This window comes from Akebia trifoliata, chromosome 3 (genome assembly GCF_017979445.1).
Source record: "Akebia trifoliata isolate Shusen 1 chromosome 3, ASM1797944v1, whole genome shotgun sequence".
Classification (NCBI taxonomy): Eukaryota; Viridiplantae; Streptophyta; class Magnoliopsida; order Ranunculales; family Lardizabalaceae; genus Akebia; species Akebia trifoliata.
In genome coordinates this window covers 46380587-46399854 of record NC_141377.1, presented here as the reverse complement: position 1 = coordinate 46399854, position 19268 = coordinate 46380587, and the positions used below count along the sequence as shown (strand labels likewise).

General features: G+C 32.8%; 1 protein-coding gene across 1 annotated transcript; it reads left to right on the top strand.

The window, feature by feature from the left end:
* The first annotated feature begins 9975 nt into the window (after positions 1-9975).
* On the top strand, positions 9976-15577 carry LOC147407393 (alcohol acyltransferase 9-like). The gene is made up of 2 exons (XM_086432837.1): positions 9976-10445; positions 14563-15577. The coding sequence occupies exons 1-2, from the start codon at positions 10017-10019 to the stop codon at positions 15460-15462; spliced, it is 1329 nt and encodes a 442-aa protein (XP_086288963.1). The 5' UTR covers positions 9976-10016; the 3' UTR covers positions 15463-15577.
* Positions 15578-19268: the final 3691 nt, after the last annotated feature.

The window sequence follows — 19268 nt, the reverse complement described above, 5'->3', positions numbered from 1 at the left end:
AAATATAAGATTGAAAAATTATAACTTGATTGATGTATCTAATTGGAAACTTAATTTAAGATTCACAAAGAAATCCAACAAGCTTAATTTAAGAAAAGTCTTCAACAATAAGTCAGGCCAAATACACAACTTATATAATTCCTCCCTACTTTTAGAAAAGTTTGGTCTAAAAGAAATCAAAGCTTGGCTATTTAAAAAAAAAATATAGTAAATACAAAGATATAAGCACGTGGTACTTTAAAACCTAAAGAAGCTAGCTTTCAGAGGTTAAACTTTTGACTGCTAACCTTATGATACATGCATCCAACAACAATTAACAGTAACTATCACTCTGAAGCTGAGACTATTTCTACTGCTCTTATCTGAATCTGCAACTTTCCTTTCTCTTGAAGGATACGTTGTGCTTATCTCTTTTCCAAAACTCTAAAAAGCCCAACTTTAATCTTTAATTTGACAAGAGAGCTGCTATTGCCACGCCAACTTTTACTAATGCAGTTGGTGTGGCAATAGTAACTCTCATTTGACAAATGTATCTATGTATGTGGTGATAGATTTTGAAATGTTTGGGTAATGTGTGGTGGGGCATTCCATAACAAACCTTAGATCTTCCACTTCATGTAAGCCTGGCCCACAGGCAAGCAACAAAAAACTGTCCAAGTCTATTTCAGGCCTAGGACCAAGCCTATCCATTAAATGGGCTGGGTATAATAAGCCCAACAAATTCATTCAATTGAAACTAATTCGAAACCTAAAGGCCAACTGTATTTGTTTATTTTGATATAGCGGATTCATTTGGCTCCAATACATTCAGCTCTAACATCAGGTACAGAAAATCACCTGAAGTTATAGAAAATTAATTGTACTTAATATTTGGCCGCATTAAAGGGTTGAGAACAAGTTGCATGATCCAACTAGTTTATTAATATTAATTGGGTACGGATTTGCTTGGGCAGTTGGTTATCCATTGACACTCCTTCCCAATGGATCATGACATGATTTCAGTGATACATTTTTGGTTGCAAGGATAAGAGATGTAACTTTTTGGACCAATATTTTCTATCAAGACTGCTTATCATGATGATCGTAAAGTTCTCCTACAAGCCAAGAACACACTTGAATACTTATGCACATGTTTGTCCGACATTTTAATTCTACATGAATATTTTATATGAGCTAATCACACCAGTAATTAATTAGCACAGATCTTCATAAACACAAAAAATCTTAAACAATTCGAACATGGTCAAAAGGTCGTGAATTTTTCCAAGGAGTTGAAATGGATGTATTAAAGTTCTAATTCATTGTTGTATTATATATATTGCAATAATTATTTGTAGAACTGCTAACTAGGTTCCTAACGATACTCTCGTAAGCCCAATGTTTGTCTCATCTTTTGGTTTAATAGGAGCATCGGTAAGCCCAAGCCCATACTTGTATAGTGATGAGTAGTGAATGTATAGGTGTTTCAAATGGTGGGTTCATGTGATTGGTGGATCGAGATTTCTGTGGGCAAAAAGTTTTTCTTCCACGAGGGGAAAACAAGCAAATTCGCTATATCTATGTTTACAAAAACGTAAGGTTATATAGTCTGCAACATTTATGAAAGATTGGCTGCGCCCACCAGTAGAGTTAAGCAAGCAAGGACAAGTAGAACACAACAATTATGATTGAACATCTATGGCTGGAAACTCGAGGTCTTTGCAAAGGTGGCAAATAAAGCTGGAAATCAAAATGGAGAGAGATAGGGCTCATGTAATACGTATGTTAAGGTGTGACACGTGTTACAAAAACGATGAATTCCATTAGTTGCCCCTACCCACGATACCCATATTCCCAAACTGCAACAAATGGTACATACATTGTCCTTCAACAAGCATCAAACATGGTACTCCATACCATATCATATCTTGTTATCTTGCCTTTCGTCCATCCAAATTCTAAAGGTGGTCCACTTGCTCGCATTTGCAATAACGTTGGCATTCTTCCCTAGCGGATGCTCCCAAAGATCATTAAAACACCTGGTGTCACGGACGATGGACGATATCAAGTACCAAGTAGCAGATATACGATACGATTATACCAGTTAGGCCAAAAGTGACATCCATGCATTGCTAGGGGACCTCTTGAAGTAGGGACCAACTAGATTGGTCCTTCACCTATAATCTAACCAGGGTTCAAAGATTTGTATCAGTTTACAACGTCGCAAGAAAATATTTCAATTTTGATAAAGATCAAAATTAAACATAAAATTATATTTCAAAGCCTAAAGTCTCATCATTTCAATGTGGTATAGTTCCGAACACAAATGTGAAGCTCAACCCATTATATGGGCAACGTGTATGAGCCTAAGAAAATATTTCAATCAAATTATTTTGATTTTGTTAAAATGAAATATTCACTTATACTTCAAAAGTGTTTTGGATAGATGTGTACCAAACAATATTTTCTTTCCTACTTTTTTATGATATAGACATCTCAACATACCCCAGGGCCCATGCCATGACCTTCTATGGATGCGCCGACAATGCTAACTCTCACTCTCATGCACCCTCAATCTCCACCCCCACCCTATTCCACTCCTATAGCTCATTTGAGTGCACACGAAGTGGGGAAGAGGACCCTCTATAGCATGTTTTTTCTTATAATACTTTTTCCCACGGTCAAGATACTACCATGTTGAAAAACAAAACAAAACATCTCAATCATTTATAAGTGCTTATGACATAGATTAGATTTTTTAATTTTATTTTATATAAATTAAGAAAAAAAAAAAAATGGCACGATCAAAGACTTTGAAAATGAACAATCGCTAAACTCTCAAATTTAAATAAATTGATTTTTACTGTTTATTGATGTGGTTCTCTCTCAACCCTTGTCAAACTCTGAAGGGTAGTGCAGGAAAAACGCACTACAAAGGATCGTATTGCCCCACACAAAGTGCTATAAATCATTGATTAGAATAATTTAATTTGATGCAAGGATTTCGAAGATTAGGATTTGATGAGGTTCCAATTTGATCATAACTTGGGAAATTAGTTTTGAATCAATCATGTCTCAATCTGTTACATTCCAAAGGGACATGTTAAAATATATTATATCATATACTTTGGACATGATGTGTGTTTATGTTCTCTATATTAAAACAGAATGGATCGATTTGGTTTCGGTCCAATGATTACTTGAGTGGATTTGGATTCAAATGTTAAGATTATCCAACAAAATATGAGTCTGACTAATCTTATTAAATTAGTAAAGAATTCACCCTCACTGAGGATCTTTAGGTTGGCATCTAAAAACATGATCCAATGTTTCAGAGTTGTAGATGATAAAATTCAACGAACTTTGAAAAATAGAAATTTCCCAAGAAATTATTTTTTACCTTTGAATTTTAATTTTAAATTTGAGAGTTATGTGAAAATTCGATAATTATCCATCTTCAAAACCTTCGATTAAAATTAAAAGAAATTGTATTTAAAAAAAATAAATATTTGGACCTGAGTTTTTTTGAAGAAACTTAGAAGATTCTGGTGTTGGATATTGCTTGTATATTAATCCATTAGAGCAAAACAACCCTTACTAAGGTTTAAAATCTAACAAAGTTGGTAAGGAAAATATTTTCTTATAAAATATCGTGTTAGCTCCGGATAGAAGCAGATTGACGGATTGGCTCCAAATCAACCTGATCCATTGACAGCCGCCCCATTTGTAACTTTTTTTAATGAAAATTTTGATAAATCACGAAGACCCGACGCTGTTGACGTGGCAGTGTATAAGAACATAGATTTTTTTCTTCGGGATACACAAGGAAAAGATCTATGGTTTTATCGACTGCCACGTTAAGTGAGTCAGGTTTTGCGAGATAGTCTTTTGGAAACGACGTATTAGAGTAAACTTTTTACGTATTGAAGAGGATATCTTTTGTTTGATGCCATCTCATGATAAACATGAGATCAGCATCTAATACGGATTTGTAAAGTACAACATCCAAGTACGTACGTGTCAACTGAAGTGGAAGAGTAGCTTTTTACCCTCATTTCCAAAGCTTTGCTGGCATCTATATATAAATATATTGAAAAACAATACGACAAAACAAAAATATCCTCAACCTCTAGAATTCCATAACATAAAATAAAATAAAATCCCCATTTCCTCTCACGCGATCTCTTACTTGTATGGGAGGAATTGGGAATTTTATTGTATGGAATAGATTTGTGATAAACGGACTACCCCATGTGATACGCTCAATTGACTCTCCTGATGTGATAAGTCCAAAAATCATAGATCTATCCACCTCGTGATTCATAATTCTCTTAGGATACGGATTTTTATGGGAAAGTGCAATTTTGTATCCCAAAAGGCATAGATCTATGATTCTCAAATTTCTCACGTCTAAAGGGTCGATCGAGAGTGTCACGTGGGGTAATTAGACTTTCATGATTTATGCTAATAAACTAAGGTTAAGGGCAAGATAGTGAAGTTTAAGATATATAAAGAATGGGAATAGACCATTACTATGAAAAAAAAAAAAAAATGGGGCAAATTTGAGACGAGTCTTCTAAACATCACATGAAAAGAGGATAAATTCTTTAAACCTTGACATCGAATTTGCCTTTTTTCACATAGTGCAGTATCCCCTTTTTGCTTCAATACTCTCCCTTTGGGGTAGATATGAATTCAGCTACGAAATCACTAATCTAACTATTTGTTAACTCCTTAGATAAGAAAGGTTATTCCTACTCATATCTATATACTTAGAAAATCTTTAATTTTTATTTTTAAAACTAATCATGAATTCATCATTTTGAATATCACATTAATTCTTTGTAGAAAATCTTAGAATTTTCTACCAAAAAATTTCATCGTCTTTTACTTGAAAAATCTTATCTTACTCTTTGACTTGACGAATAAAGTAGACTCTTCTTAAAATTGAAAAGTAGGATAAAATATTTTACCCAAGGCATTGAGGATGACCAATTTTCATAAAAGAAGTTATATCAAAGAGTTTGTAATTTTAGGTTGAAGACGCGAGTAATGAGGTTATTTTATATCATTCTATCGAAGAAGGCCAAGATCAATGACGCACGCGTTTGGTGAATATTTGAGGTACCCTATATATATAAACCATTGACATTGTTCCCTTGACTTGGATTTGCTCTCATAGACTAATCTTTACTATTATAAAGAGAGAAGGCGAAGTATAAGTAGTTTGACACCTAAATTTGAATGGTCATATAAGCCCCCTCTTTATATTTAAATTTACTATAATCAAGGTCATTTTAATAAAAATCAAGAAAATTGTAATCATGTTGCTTTATTTATGAAATTACAAAGTATCATTTCTTACTATGTAATCTTCAAAAATATTTTAATCAACTTTTTAAAATACATATAAGCCCTTTTATTCAATCTAGCGTTATATATATTTAAATAATATAATACATATTAAATAATTATTATACTTCTTTTCTAATAAAAGACAATATTTAATATCTAAAAGATCAACACACTTTTTCATTAAAGACAAAACAATTAAATAAACTATTAGAAAAGAAACGTATCATACGATGCTAAAGTCCCAATGAAGTATTAGACGCAAGAATTGCCATAAGTGCATATTATTAATAATGAGAGAATGATGAATGTTGTTTAAGAAAATTCTTTTCATTGATTTAAAAGTATAAAAAAAAAATCCCATTTATGGAGACCATTTTTCCACGCTTTATGATGAGGGCACGTGTCACCAATGATTGAGTGGGGTCCCAAGAAAAAAAATACCAAACTAGAACTAATAATACCAATGGATCATTGCAAGCAAACATGAGTATTTATTGAGGCTAGATTTAATACCTGGACGAGGTTTAGGATGGTCAGTAAGCAGAGCGAGATCCTACCCTAATTCACCCAGTTAGTCAACATGATGGCATTAACTGAGCAGACATGTGAACCCAATAAATTAAGTGAAGGTTACCATAACGGGTTGTTTTGAATGACAAAAATGCAAATCGAGCTTAGAACCATAAGTCATATCAATTCTGTACAATCTCAAAAACTAGTTGATTCTTGAGGTTAGTCAATGACCCCAATTATAACTAAATAGAGAATTTAATGCAATCTAAGTTCTTCCATGTGTCAAATCTCCTTATTTATGACGATATCCATAAATACCTATCAGGGCAAGGATGACTGTGATATGGCTTGACTCACCCACCCCCAAATAGTGAAACGTAATAGTTAAGCATTTAATGCACTGAGATAATATAAATTCAACTTAAGTGCTTGTTACAAGTGATAGATACATCTTCCAGAGCATTCAAGTGCATTTTAACTACCAACTCATTTTACACCTAGACTAGTCATGTGGTGATATTTATATATGAATTTCAACTATAAAAATAGCATCTTCAAGACTGAGTGGGGCAGTGGATATTCTCTTAAGTCTTTACATATGGAATATCTCTCTACAACTCTACTGTTCATCTTTTTTTTTTTTTTTTTTCATTTTTTTGATCACTACTATATTTACTAACTAAATCTTTGAAGGATTTTTGGTAGGCACCACACCAAGGCCTCTACTTTCTCCATTCTCTCTTTCAACCCTCTAAACCATTGGAGCCTCGAAGAGAAGACTTGTTGATCAAGAACACTACCAACATAATCTTCATTGAGGTACCAAACCAATCTCAAGGAGTGGAAGTTGTAAAAAGCCTCCACACCATTGATCTAAGTATCGCTTCGCTCTTAATATGTATGAATTTTGGGTATTTCATGAAGATAGATCTAGTGGCTAACTTGACGCTTGAAAATAACAAGTCTTGAGATCAACGCATCAAAGAAAAGTGCTTGTCATTTAGTTAAGTATCAAGCTTGCCACTAGACCGATTGATAAAAAGTTATATATGCGCATTTTGATTACTTCATGAAGATCTATCCAATGGTGAGTATTTAGACATGATGCTTTAAAGTGTGGAGCTCATATTTTGGTGAGGTGACAATCTTGCCATTGAATAAATCTTCATGAAATACTTGAAAAGGCATACAATAATAACGAATTGATATTCAGATAAAAAATTGTATCGTTACTAATCACTCAAATGGATCTAACCATCATTATAAAACTTAGCAAGGTAAATGTGGTGATTAAATCCCATGCATTGCTCTAGATTTGTATAGATTCAACTCATTTTCTTCTCCGATTAGCTTTGTTCTTTTCCCAACTACTTCTTAGCTTGAATTTGACACTGGTTTGATGCTTGCCAAACAAACTCCGAGGATTACTCAGTAAATGAACATAAAGGTTTCAAAGAAGAATAAAAACTCAAATGATATTAATGAAGATTTTAGAAGGAGGTTTATATGTTTGATTACACATGTAAAATAGGGTGGAAAGTCAATTTCCATGGAAAATGACATTTTTCAAATGTTTGATTGCACATAAAAATGGAAATTCATTTTCCACCCCAATCAAAAAGTCCACTAAAACATGGATTTCACTTTTCTACCCATATGGGTGAAAAAGTGAAATCCACTCATATTTTCCATCATCAATTTTTCCCCACTTATACATTCTTCTTCCCTACCACCACCACTACCACTACCACCACTATCACACTAACATCACCCTCATGACCATCGTCGTCGCCATCTTTGGCCATCTTTTCTCTTTCTCACCTCCGTCGCCGTCATCACCACCACATTCTCTCCTCATTTTTCTCACTTACCTACGTTGCCACCGTCTCCACCACCACCACATTCTCCCATCTCTTTCCTCATTTGCCTCTGTCGCCACCGTCGCCACTGCCACCACTACCACCACCACCACCACATCCTCCCCCCATGCCTCTTCCTCCTCATCTTCTTTTTCCTCTCCCCCTCCTCTTATCTTCTTTCTTCTCCTCTTCCTCTCCTTCTTCTTTTTCTTTTTCCTCATATAATTTTCCAAAGATTTTATTCAAGTAAAATCAAACAATGAAATTTGATTTTCCAACCCTACCTATTTTTCACCATTATTTTCTCATGGATTTCAAATTTCCTGAAAAGTCACTTTCCATGCAATCAAATATATCCTTAATGTTTTTTCATATAAGAGTAAATATATTTTTTAAATTTCCAATCATTTGGCTCCCATTTTTTCTATCTTTGTTGTATTTATAGCAATGAATTAGTTAACAACTCGTCAAAATATGATGTAAAGACCCATTGACATAAATTATGTTTTAAATATAAGATGAATATTTTGAAAAAAATGACATTTATAGTTTATAAAGACTTTAGATGATGTTTTTTCTGAGATCTATCATTAAAAGTTTAGATCTTAGATGAGCATTTTGCAAAAAACCCATCATCTAAAGTTTTACTTAATTTTGAAAAGAACTTTAGATGACAGTTTTTTTAAAAGTTGTTATCTATTTTTTTTTTTTTTTTGTAAGCGTCATTAAATACCATTTTTTTAAGTAATGATAAGCTAAGCTTGTGAATTTCTTATGATATAGCCAAAGCCCAAAATATTTATTTAATTTTTTTGAAAGATTTGCTTGAAATCGTGGTGGGGTTGGTCCAACCAATTAGAAAGGAATGGGAGAGGAAAGAAAAGATGATAGTTATCCCTAACAATAAACCGAACAGGCATTTTCGACTAGCCCGCTTCTTCAAACACTTGGCACAGAAAACAGGGTTTGGGTCCAATTCTTTGATTGCGAATTCTGCCCAAAAGAATTCATGAGAGGGACCTCCACAAAGTAGGATCAACAGAAGAGGGTTCGTGAATAAGACTGACAAGCCCAAAATATTTACTTTTAACACAATAGAATGATTTTTTCCAAAAAGAGATGACTCACATGAGTCAACTTGATAACCAACAAAAAAAAAGGGGCCCACACAGAAGTGCATCCCTTGGAAAGAAATGTTTTGGTGTCCTCAATTTCTATGTTACTGTCACTATTCTTTCTTTTGGGGATGCTTAGCCAAATATCCCGTCACCATTCTTCCTTTTGGGATGCTTAGCCAAACACCCTCCAAAGTAAGTGAAAGTGCCAACTAGTGCAGATGGTTAAAAAAAATTTGTGCAAGATAAAATCAGCCTTCACCTACCAATTATTAACTATTAATCTACTTTTTGTAGATAAAATAATATTTGATTTATTAACTTAAGAAATAAAACATTCTTGATTCTATAAATATAAAAAGAATCATGATAATGTGACTACCCCACGTGGTAGACTCATTTGATTCTCTTGACGTGACATGTGCTAGAACCATAGATCCATATTTCTTGGGATATATAACTGCATTTTTTATGTGGATGTGTAGTTATGTATCCTGGGAAGTACAGATCTTCGATTCTCAAACGTGTCACGTAAGGGGAGTTGATTGAGTCTGCCACGCGGCGTAGTCAAATTGTCACCACATATATAAAAATTAATTATTACGAATTATCCTCGAGATAAATATCATTGGTATATATTATTAAGATAATATAAGATTTTAACTAAAGTTACGTTTACATGATAGGGATTGTGTAGTATTTTCCTAGTCAATGGAATCTCACCTAAAAAAAAGTAGATCCACTCCAAATGAACGATTAAAATTTAAACACTTAATTACTTTAAGTCCTAATTATGTACTCGGACAATTATGGTCCTCCTAACTAATCGCTCTAAGTTTTTAATACACATTGCATCACCGTATCCCTGTGGGAATATCCTCATACTCCTCTATGACTGACATCTATTTTTTGGGAAAAAAAAATAACAAAAATATTCTCAATTTCTCGACTTCGAGAGTATCTTGATAAAACTTATTTTCTCAAGTACCACTTTATTTTATTTTTTTTTCAAAGTATTTTACTTAAAACATTGGTGAAACAAATAGTTACTAACAAGAATCTAATCGTACATTATCAAATCAAAACGAAGGTGTTGCACCTCTATATAAACAATACACCCTCTCTACCCTCTTTTCCATTGAATTTGATCTCTCTCTCGTTGTGTGTATTTGTGTTTTGAGATTCAACAGCAACCATGTTCAGATCGTCAGAGCTTCCAGATTGTTTATATCAAAACAAGCCCATCTTAATTTGCCCAAAGATCCCAACACCAAAACAATCACTCTATCTCTCTAATCTTGATGACCAAAAATTTCTGAGATTCTCCATTAAATATCTGTATCTCTACAGGAAATCTGTATGCATAGAGAACCTGAAATCTTCACTTTCAAGGGTTCTTGTTGATTACTTTCCACTGGCAGGGAGGTTGAAAATTAGTGAGGAAAATGAAGAGAAGCTTGAGGTTGATTGCAATGGAGAAGGTGCTGTGTTTGCACAAGCTTTCATGGATTTTACTGTCGATGAGTTTCTCGAAGCTTCTAGATGGCCCAACATGTCTTGGAGGAAGCTCTTGTATAAGGTGGACGCTCCAAGCTTCTTGGGTATCCCTCTTCTTGTAATTCAGGTGAGAATTTCTTTTTCTTTTTTATTCTTTTTTATTTCTTTAAAATTTATTAGTTATTTATAGTTATATTCTTCTTATTATCTTTTCTAATGGGCTTGTGTGATTTATTTCCAATTTTTTTTTTTTTGTGGTTTGTTGGGTAATTTTTTTTCTCTCCATTTTCTAGTATTTCTATTTAAAGGTTTATATTTAAATAGTGATGAATTTTTATTGAAGAAAATGACTTTTCATGCTTGATTTTCTTACTTTTCTTTTAATTTACAGATTTTTTTTTTGGCTTTCTTTTATGGACTTTGTTTTGATATAATTTGCCGTACAATTTTTAGTTCTCTCGATGATCTTTGACATTCATGTTAGGCGAATCTTGAGTACTTGTGTAGCTTCTTTTTTTCCGGACTAGAATATTTTTATGGAGACCAAATTTTTGAAGGCTTCGAATGGTAGGCATTATGTGAAGGCGCACATGCATGCCATATATGATATTACCTGGATTTTCTCTGATAACTAATGTTAAATGTCTTAAATCCTCTCATCTTCAACTTCTACAGCTGAAAAATCCTTATTTTTCTTCTCAAAAGAAGGCTTTTCTTCTAAAAGTCTTAACCCATGGGAAAAAAAACCCATAGATTTAAACTCCATCATCATCTACTTTCCCGAAAATCCTATCTTGTTTTTAAGTTTTGAGGTTGGAGAGATAGAGAATCTTAATTAGACAGTATATAGTTGGTTTGGATGATGAAAAATCAAGGGTTCAAGATTAAAGATTTTGACGAAGGAAAAAAAATTAGGATTTTTTTTCTACAAGTTGATGTGAGGGTATTTCAATCATTAAAATGTTGAAGGTGAGGGCATTTTGGTTAATGTTTTTTAGAGTATATCTCAAATATTAACCTGAATTTGGAAGGGTAATTTGTCAGGGACTAATGATTTTTGAACTCAACCTGATAGTCGGACTCAAAACTCACTGATGTGTCATGCACAAAGAATCGTAAATTCTCTTGCTCAGGATACACAACTGTACCCTTGAGATACACAACTGCAGATGTTAGGTTGATTGTCTATCCCGAGAGACAAAATCTACGATTCTTTACCAATGCCACGTCAGTGAGTTTTCGAGTTTTCCTGTCAGGTTGAGTTTAAAAGTCAGCACTCTTTGTTAGGCTTTTGTGACATACATAAATAACTTCCTAAACCGTCCTATGTGAAATTATGAAAAAAATTTTGCTAATAGAAAAATCAATACGACATTTTACAGAATCCCAATTGACTAATTGCACAATACCTAACATGATAATTTTGTATATTTGGGAAGCCCTTAATACACATGACTTCTTGCGATTGATTGATGTTGGATTCTATGAAAACTTGGATTAATTTTCATTAAAGTGGAAAAAAATTCAAGCCATCACATTAAACTCAAACTCATATTTATGGGGTTCCTTCATAAATTCAAGGAGTATGACCAATTCTAGCATATTAATGTTCCTATGGATTCAAATCATATAAGTATCAACATTCTGGCGATTGGGGGGACAATAATAGTGACCAAAAGCACAATTATTTTCTAAATTTAATTATTTTTAATTTTTTAAATTTTATATATAAATACCCATGTTGCTTTTGCTAAAAATGTGAATCCAAATATTTCTACCTTGTGATTTCTAAAACTAGATTCAACCACTGTCCTTTATATATATGTATATATATTAAGAGAAATTCTATTCACACCAATTTTTACTTATAACACACCAAACCTTTTGAAATTAATATGTTCTTTAAATGTTTACATATGGATTTGTGTGCTGTAAGTAAAAGTAGTTGTGTTAATAGCACCTCTCTAATTTAACCAACATAATTTACTTTAATTGAAAAAAAGTTTGCTGGTGTAAGTCAGAGGTTCAATGAGTGTACGTTAGTTAGTCATTAATTTCAATGATCTAGATTCTTCCTCGAATAAAAAAAAAAAAAAAAAGGAATAGTATTTTTTAGTTTGATTGTCAATCAAATAAATCAAGAGCCATCCTTTATTTACTTTTAAGTGTAAAAGAAGAACGTACTGAATACTGATGTGATGTACAATCATTGATCTATTACCATCCATTCCCATACCCAGCTAGGCTCTATTCCAACTACTACTTAGGGTCATCTCATCTACACGAATCTTGTTCTATTCATTCCATTTTAAGGCCTTGCCCGGTGCGCCACAGAATGTGAGATCAAATGTTTCTTTTAAGAGAGATTTACTGGGCAAACCCAACTTCATAAAGTAAGGATCTCTTAGAGTTGTCAGAACAACATTGGAGATTTTGTAATTAAAAATACAATAATTAGGTAAATTTCTATTCTTTTAATTCTCTTTTTAAAATGGTAGTTTGTGAGTCATATTTCCTATTGATTACTGGATGTTTAATTGTTCTATGGGACATGTTAAATCCTGATAATAATTACAAAAAAATAATGATAGTTATTACATTTACCATTTGAATATTCATTAATGATCATGTAATTATATGTTGGGTGCTTATCGCCTATGCTTTTAATTATATGTTGGGCGCTTCTGAATGATGTATCACTTTGAAAATTATATTTTTACATTTTTCAAAATATTCCTTTCTACTACTTCAATACAACATGTACTATTATTATCATAAGAAAATAATTATAATGGTAAAATAGAATAATATAGAAATTTTCAAAGAATAATAACAAAAAAATAAAAGTGTTAAATGATTTTTAATTATTAAACTCGACTTGACCTAATATGAATTAAGCAATTCAGGTCAATTCAGATCCGAGTTGGATTAAAAATATAAATATTGATATACTCGAATCTGGTTTGAGTCTATCCCATTTTAAGCCCCACTCTAATATGCAAGGGATGAGGTTGACACCAACTTAAGATGACAATTATATCCTTCTTTAATCCTTCATCAGTATTTTATGATTTTCATTTTGTTAAATTGAAATGAAATAATATTTTTATAATTAATTAACTTGTTTAATTATTTTAGACTGTACATTTTAATTAATTATTTAAATTTCAAAATGTAAGTTTTCAATACTTATTAGTTAATATATCTTTACTATTATAATAAGAGAAGGCAAAGTATATATAGGATATTGATACACAAATTTTACGTTAAAGATATTCTTAAAATACATTTGAACTTAAAATCAGGATCTTATGATTGAAAACGATAAATTAAATTGCAAAGACACTCAAGTAACCTCATTAATTAATTTATTAAAACTATAAATACATCATTTTAATCTTCAAACACTATAATGAGATAATGGTTTGATGTGAATTTCAAAATTTCCTAATTAATACTTAAATTACAAAAATACTTGTAAAATATATTGAATCATAAAGAGTCCTAATAAAATGACTCATTAGGTGGCATACTCAATCAACTCACTGATGTGGACAAGTTAGGAAATCGTAGATCTTTTCGTCTCAGGATAAACTTTTTTATATGGTGAAGTGTAATTGTGTATACCGAGGTGTATAGATCTACGATTCCAAACTTGTCACGTCAATGAGTCGATTGAGTATGCACCTGGCGAGTCATTTTATCATGACTCAATTATAAATTATAATATTCATTTGAAAAAAATTAATCTTATGTAAATCCTAATTTAAAAAAAAAAAAATATATGCGCCTTTGCACACGCCACTAATTTAATTCTAATTTAATAGAATTGTGATAATTTGACTAGTCCACGTGGTAAACTCAATCAACTATCTTGATGTGATAAGTTTGGGAATGGTAGATATGCACTTCTCAAGATACAAGACTGTACTTTCTCATAAAAAATTGTATCTTGAGGGAATTGTGTATCCCGAAGGGCACAGATCTACCATTCCCAAACTTGTCACGTCAAGTAGTCGATCAAGTATGCCACATGGGTTAGTCAGATTATTACGACTCAATTGAATAAGAACAGTCATATTTCTTTTTGAGATGGTGATCACTAAGGCTAAAGTAGATAAATATAAGCCAAGAAAAATCTGTGTGAGCTTGCCCACTCGTGGTGTTTTCCCCTTTTTTTAATGACGAAAATGGCCTTTGTCCTCCATTGGAAATGTAATGTTCATCTAATTTTATTGATGTAGGTGACGAATCTCCGCTGCGGAGGAATGATCCTGTGCACTGGCATCAATCACTGTCTCTGCGATGGCATCGGCACATCCCAATTCTTGCACGCTTGGGCCTACATGACCACGAATCCTAATGCAGATCTCCCTATTAGTCCCTTCCACAGCCGCCACGTGATAAGTTCCCGAAACCCTCCAAATATAACCTTCGATCACCCTGAATTTACCAATACTATTCCTCACATTGACATGCACTTCGATCTCACCCAATTCGTTCTATCCCAAACGTTGGTCCCCATCTCCTTAACCTTCACTTCTTCTCTTATCCTTCAACTCAAGAAGCTCTGCGTTCCCTCGCTAAAATGCACCTACTTTGAAGCCCTTGCATCGCACACGTGGCGCTGTTGGATTAAATCTCTAAACCCACCTTCATCACTAAAGATCAAACTACTTTTCTCAGCTAACGTTAGGAAAATAGTCAAACCCGAATTACCACAAGGATACTATGGAAATGGGTTCGTTCTAGGATGCGCCGAGACTACTGTTAAGGAGTTGGTTGATGCTAACGTGCACCATGGTGTGAAGTTGGTCCAAGAAGCAAAAACATCTCTAACCAACGATTACATAAGGTCCATGATTGACTTTTTGGAGGTAAAGCGAGTAAAACCTGATCTTACTGCGACATTCGTGATCTCTTCGTGGACTAAATTGGGTTTAGAAGATTTGGATTTTGGAGAAGATAAGCCTCTCCATATGGGTCCTCTGGTTAGTGAAATTTATTGCCTGTTTTTACCAGTTGTGGGTGATGTAGGAGCTGTAAGAGTGCTTGTATCAGTACCGGAAAGTGTTGTAGACAAGTTTGAATACTACATGAATGATTTATCTGATAATGTGAAGGATGAAGGAGAAGATCATTGAGAAGGTGAGAGAGTGTTGGGAAAATGGGTGTAACGTCTGTGAGTTTGTTTTTTTGTTTTTGTTTTTTTTTGTTTTTAATATTTAAAATAACTAAACAAAGTTAACTTCGGAAGGATTTGACTTTGAAAGACACGTCTCGCTTTCCAATTAAGATTTGATGGTCCTTATCTTGTCTATTTGTTTATTTATTTTTTTCTCGACAATAGTTGAGATTAATGGTCAATAACGATGACAGGTTTTGAATTAAATCTAAAATGTACACCCGCAAACGTTAACCATCGAATAATGTTGGAATGATTTTAAAATTCACATCGATTCACATTTTACTGATGTGGATGTGTGCACGGATTATATATGCTTTTAATTGAGATACGATTGAAAAGCATATATGATTCCGTGCACATTTCACGTCAACAAAGTGTGAATTGATGTAAATTTTAAGTCAAGTACTCTAACATTACTCTTAACTAAATTAACAAGTGACACCCTCTTTATTTCTTTCACAGTTCCATTGGTCCACAAATATATTTATAGTTATGTACTGACTTAACTAATTATGTTGAGTGACATTCGGGAAAGGCTCAAATAGAGGTTTTACACCTTCATTTAAAGTTTTGTAATTATTCTAAGTAGATTGTTGAGTCATTGAAGTAATCATATCATGAAACAATCAAAACTTAATAATAATCTCTCATTACTCCACATATTGGACGTCACCTGGATTATTGGAACAAGTTCTATCAATTTTAGTTTATCTAATCTTCACAGTTGGTTTATTCCTAATTTTTGTAATGATCTTCATGATCAAAGATAGTAATACTCTCCAATATTTTAAAACTTTTAGGAGTGCCCTATCAAATAAAAAACACTTTACTTGCTAAGTTAGGTGTGATAACGTTTAAGGGCACATGTTAAAGTGTAACAAGTACACCTTGAGAATTAAGCATATGAGGGTATTTTGGTAAAAATAGATTTTTTTGAGGGCATTTTTAGTTTCAAAATTATATGTCCCAGGTGCATTTATGAGGGCATGTTGGGCTTTGTGGAGCCTAGTTATGTTTGATCTGATTGACGACCCGACCCGAATAATATTTGCGTGGTATTTTGATGGGAACAAGCTTGCCTTCGGGAAAATTTTTTGGGGCCCTTTTTGTAACCCATTGTGAATCCTGTGCGTAATGTATAGAAGTCATTTTTGATGATTAGGATTTTTTAAAGTTTTGGTTGTCGTCTTTGGGACTTGAGCGGCACTTTGTAATTCTTCTCGAAAATAGTGAAACCTCTGCAACTCTGTGGACGCAGGCAAATTACCGAATCACGTAAATACTATCTTGTGCGTGATTGTTTTTTTTTCGACATGTATTTTTTCTCTATTTTTGTTTCTCACATGTTGTGAATTTCGGGTTGAATTCCTTACAGGGCACACGTTAACAAGACCTCTAAGTTAGTAAGGAAAGTTTCACGATCGCTAATATGATTCGATGCCATAACTAGGGTTGCAAAAAATGAAATTCTATGAATTTTTAAGAGAAATATTAAAAAATTAAGTTATATTTCACCGTTGAATTTGGATTTTAAATTTGAAAGTTTGATAACCATCTATTTTGAGCTCCTTGGATCATGCTCAAAAAATAATATTTAAAATTTTTTTAATTAAATTTTAATTTCTATGAAATCTAAAAAGTTGGGATGTTGGATTGCTAATGAAGTAATTCATGTGAGCCCAATGACTCTTAGTAAGATTTGAAATCTTACCCAGACTAGTCTACCCGTTCATCAAATTTAATTGTCACTAACTCATTTCAAAATATTACATATATGTAATAATTTTGTCAAATTAAACTATTTTTTTTTGTGTGTGTCATTTAACAACAATTTTGATGAATAATGCAAAAATTTTGATGAGTAATGCAAGTGTTTTTCCATAAGAAGTTGTCTCCCAATTCCATAAGCATCCCAATGCTGCTAATTATTGTATTCAAGTGTTGGTCAATTTATTAAAGTGTCATGCTTGGGTGACACAAATGGAGATACAAAGGTGACAAAAACTCGTGATGGCACAGGATGCTTTTTCGCGAGATACGACTAAAAAACATCTAAAGTTATGTAAGCGCCACCACATCATTTTTGTCACTTTGTGTCTCCGTTTGTCCTTCAAGCATTTTCCTTTATTAAAAGCTTCTCATTTTAATTGCATAGAGTTTCTTAATTATATATCATGCCCTACTAACTATCTCTTTAACGTTATCCAAACATGGTGAAAGGCTACGGCTACCTATAAAAAAAAATGCCCTCAAAAAAAAAAATATATATATATATATATATATATATTATCAGAAATACCTTCAAATGCTTATTTTCAAGATGCATTTAATGAACCTTAATGTGTGCCCATCATTTAATTGATTTTTGTCTCTCTAATTAAGTTTACCCTTGTTTAATATGAAAGGAAACTTTAAAGCTCCACGTGGCACATGTTCATCGATCCATACAGTTGGTTTCATCGAGACCTATGTTGGAGATCTCATGACGCATATGATCTTAACCATCTACTTGCTGAGTTCATCATCTTAAATCGTAGAAAGAGGACTTCAGGGGGGGGGGGGTAGCTTTGCCAACCAAAAACACAACCCAATTTCAAAGAAATCACTACAGATTCTGTAAGTGATCTTTCCAAATCTTCTAGTTTAGCAGGAACAGACCTCCTTGTGATGCCAATCATATAGTACTTCTTGATTTCTTTTCTATGCTTATTTGGCATGATCACATCCTTGGCCTCATACCTACTCCCCAACAAGGGATTTTATCAATATTTTCCAAGTTAAAAAAAAAGAAGGAACATTATATATAACATCTAACTTATCGATGTTCTTTAACTACTCAAGGAGTTGATTCAAATTATTTTGATTAAATTACTTGACTAATCATGTTTTACTTGTCGTGGTTGTGGAAGTTGAGTCATCCCACATCACTTCACTCTTAATAATATAATGAAATACAATAATATATATTAGTGCAAGGTTGTTTTGCGGTCATATACAAACAAAATGGTTTATCTATTAATGTTTTATTTATTATTGTATGAGGGCCATTCATCCTCACAGATTCTAATTTAATTATGTTGATGTGATCATCCTCATGATTATCAAAAGTCTTATCTCAAAGAATGAACGAATCATGTTTGTCTGTTTAAGAAATAGTGGTCTTTCATGTTATTTTATGATTAAGAGATAATGATTTTTATACAATAACTTTACTTAAAGGTTACTTAATTAATTATTTTGATTAGAGTTAAAGACTGATCATTGATCCTTATGGTTATCAGATAATAATGAAAATTCCCCACTTTAAATGATAGCATTGAGCACTCATTTTGTACTGCACATAGTCATAAACTTACAATCTGATTGGATGATTAGTTATAAATAATAAGAGTCGTGTTGGAGTGACCTCAAGATTGTACTTCATATCTCACTTTCCTGATGTGGCAGTGTATTGGAACCATAAATGCTTTTCATCGAAAGTGAGATATGAGATACAATCTTAAGGTCACTTTAGCATTAATATTAAAAAAGAAATGGCCTCGATCCACCCACCCACCCACCCACCCAAAACATGAAGAAATGAGCCATATATCAGATGGTTGTGATTTGAATCATGAGATCTTCTAAATGGGATAATTAATAGTTAGAAATTTCAGTTTAATTCATTTTGCATTAGAACATTAATTGATCAAAATTTTGGACAAAAAGAAAATAAAAACCAATGATTGGATAATGGATTTAAAAGTGATTTTCCACCACCAA

What these genes read in the sequence shown, in the direction of transcription:
- LOC147407393 (XM_086432837.1), top strand. Translation starts at nt 10,017, where the DNA reads ATGTTCAGATCGTCAGAGCTTCCAGATTGTTTATATCAAAACAAGCCC. An exon ending in TCCCTCTTCTTGTAATTCAG is followed by an intron (nt 10,446 to 14,562) that starts GTGAGAATTTCT and finishes TTATTGATGTAG; the next exon opens with GTGACGAATCTCCGCTGCGG.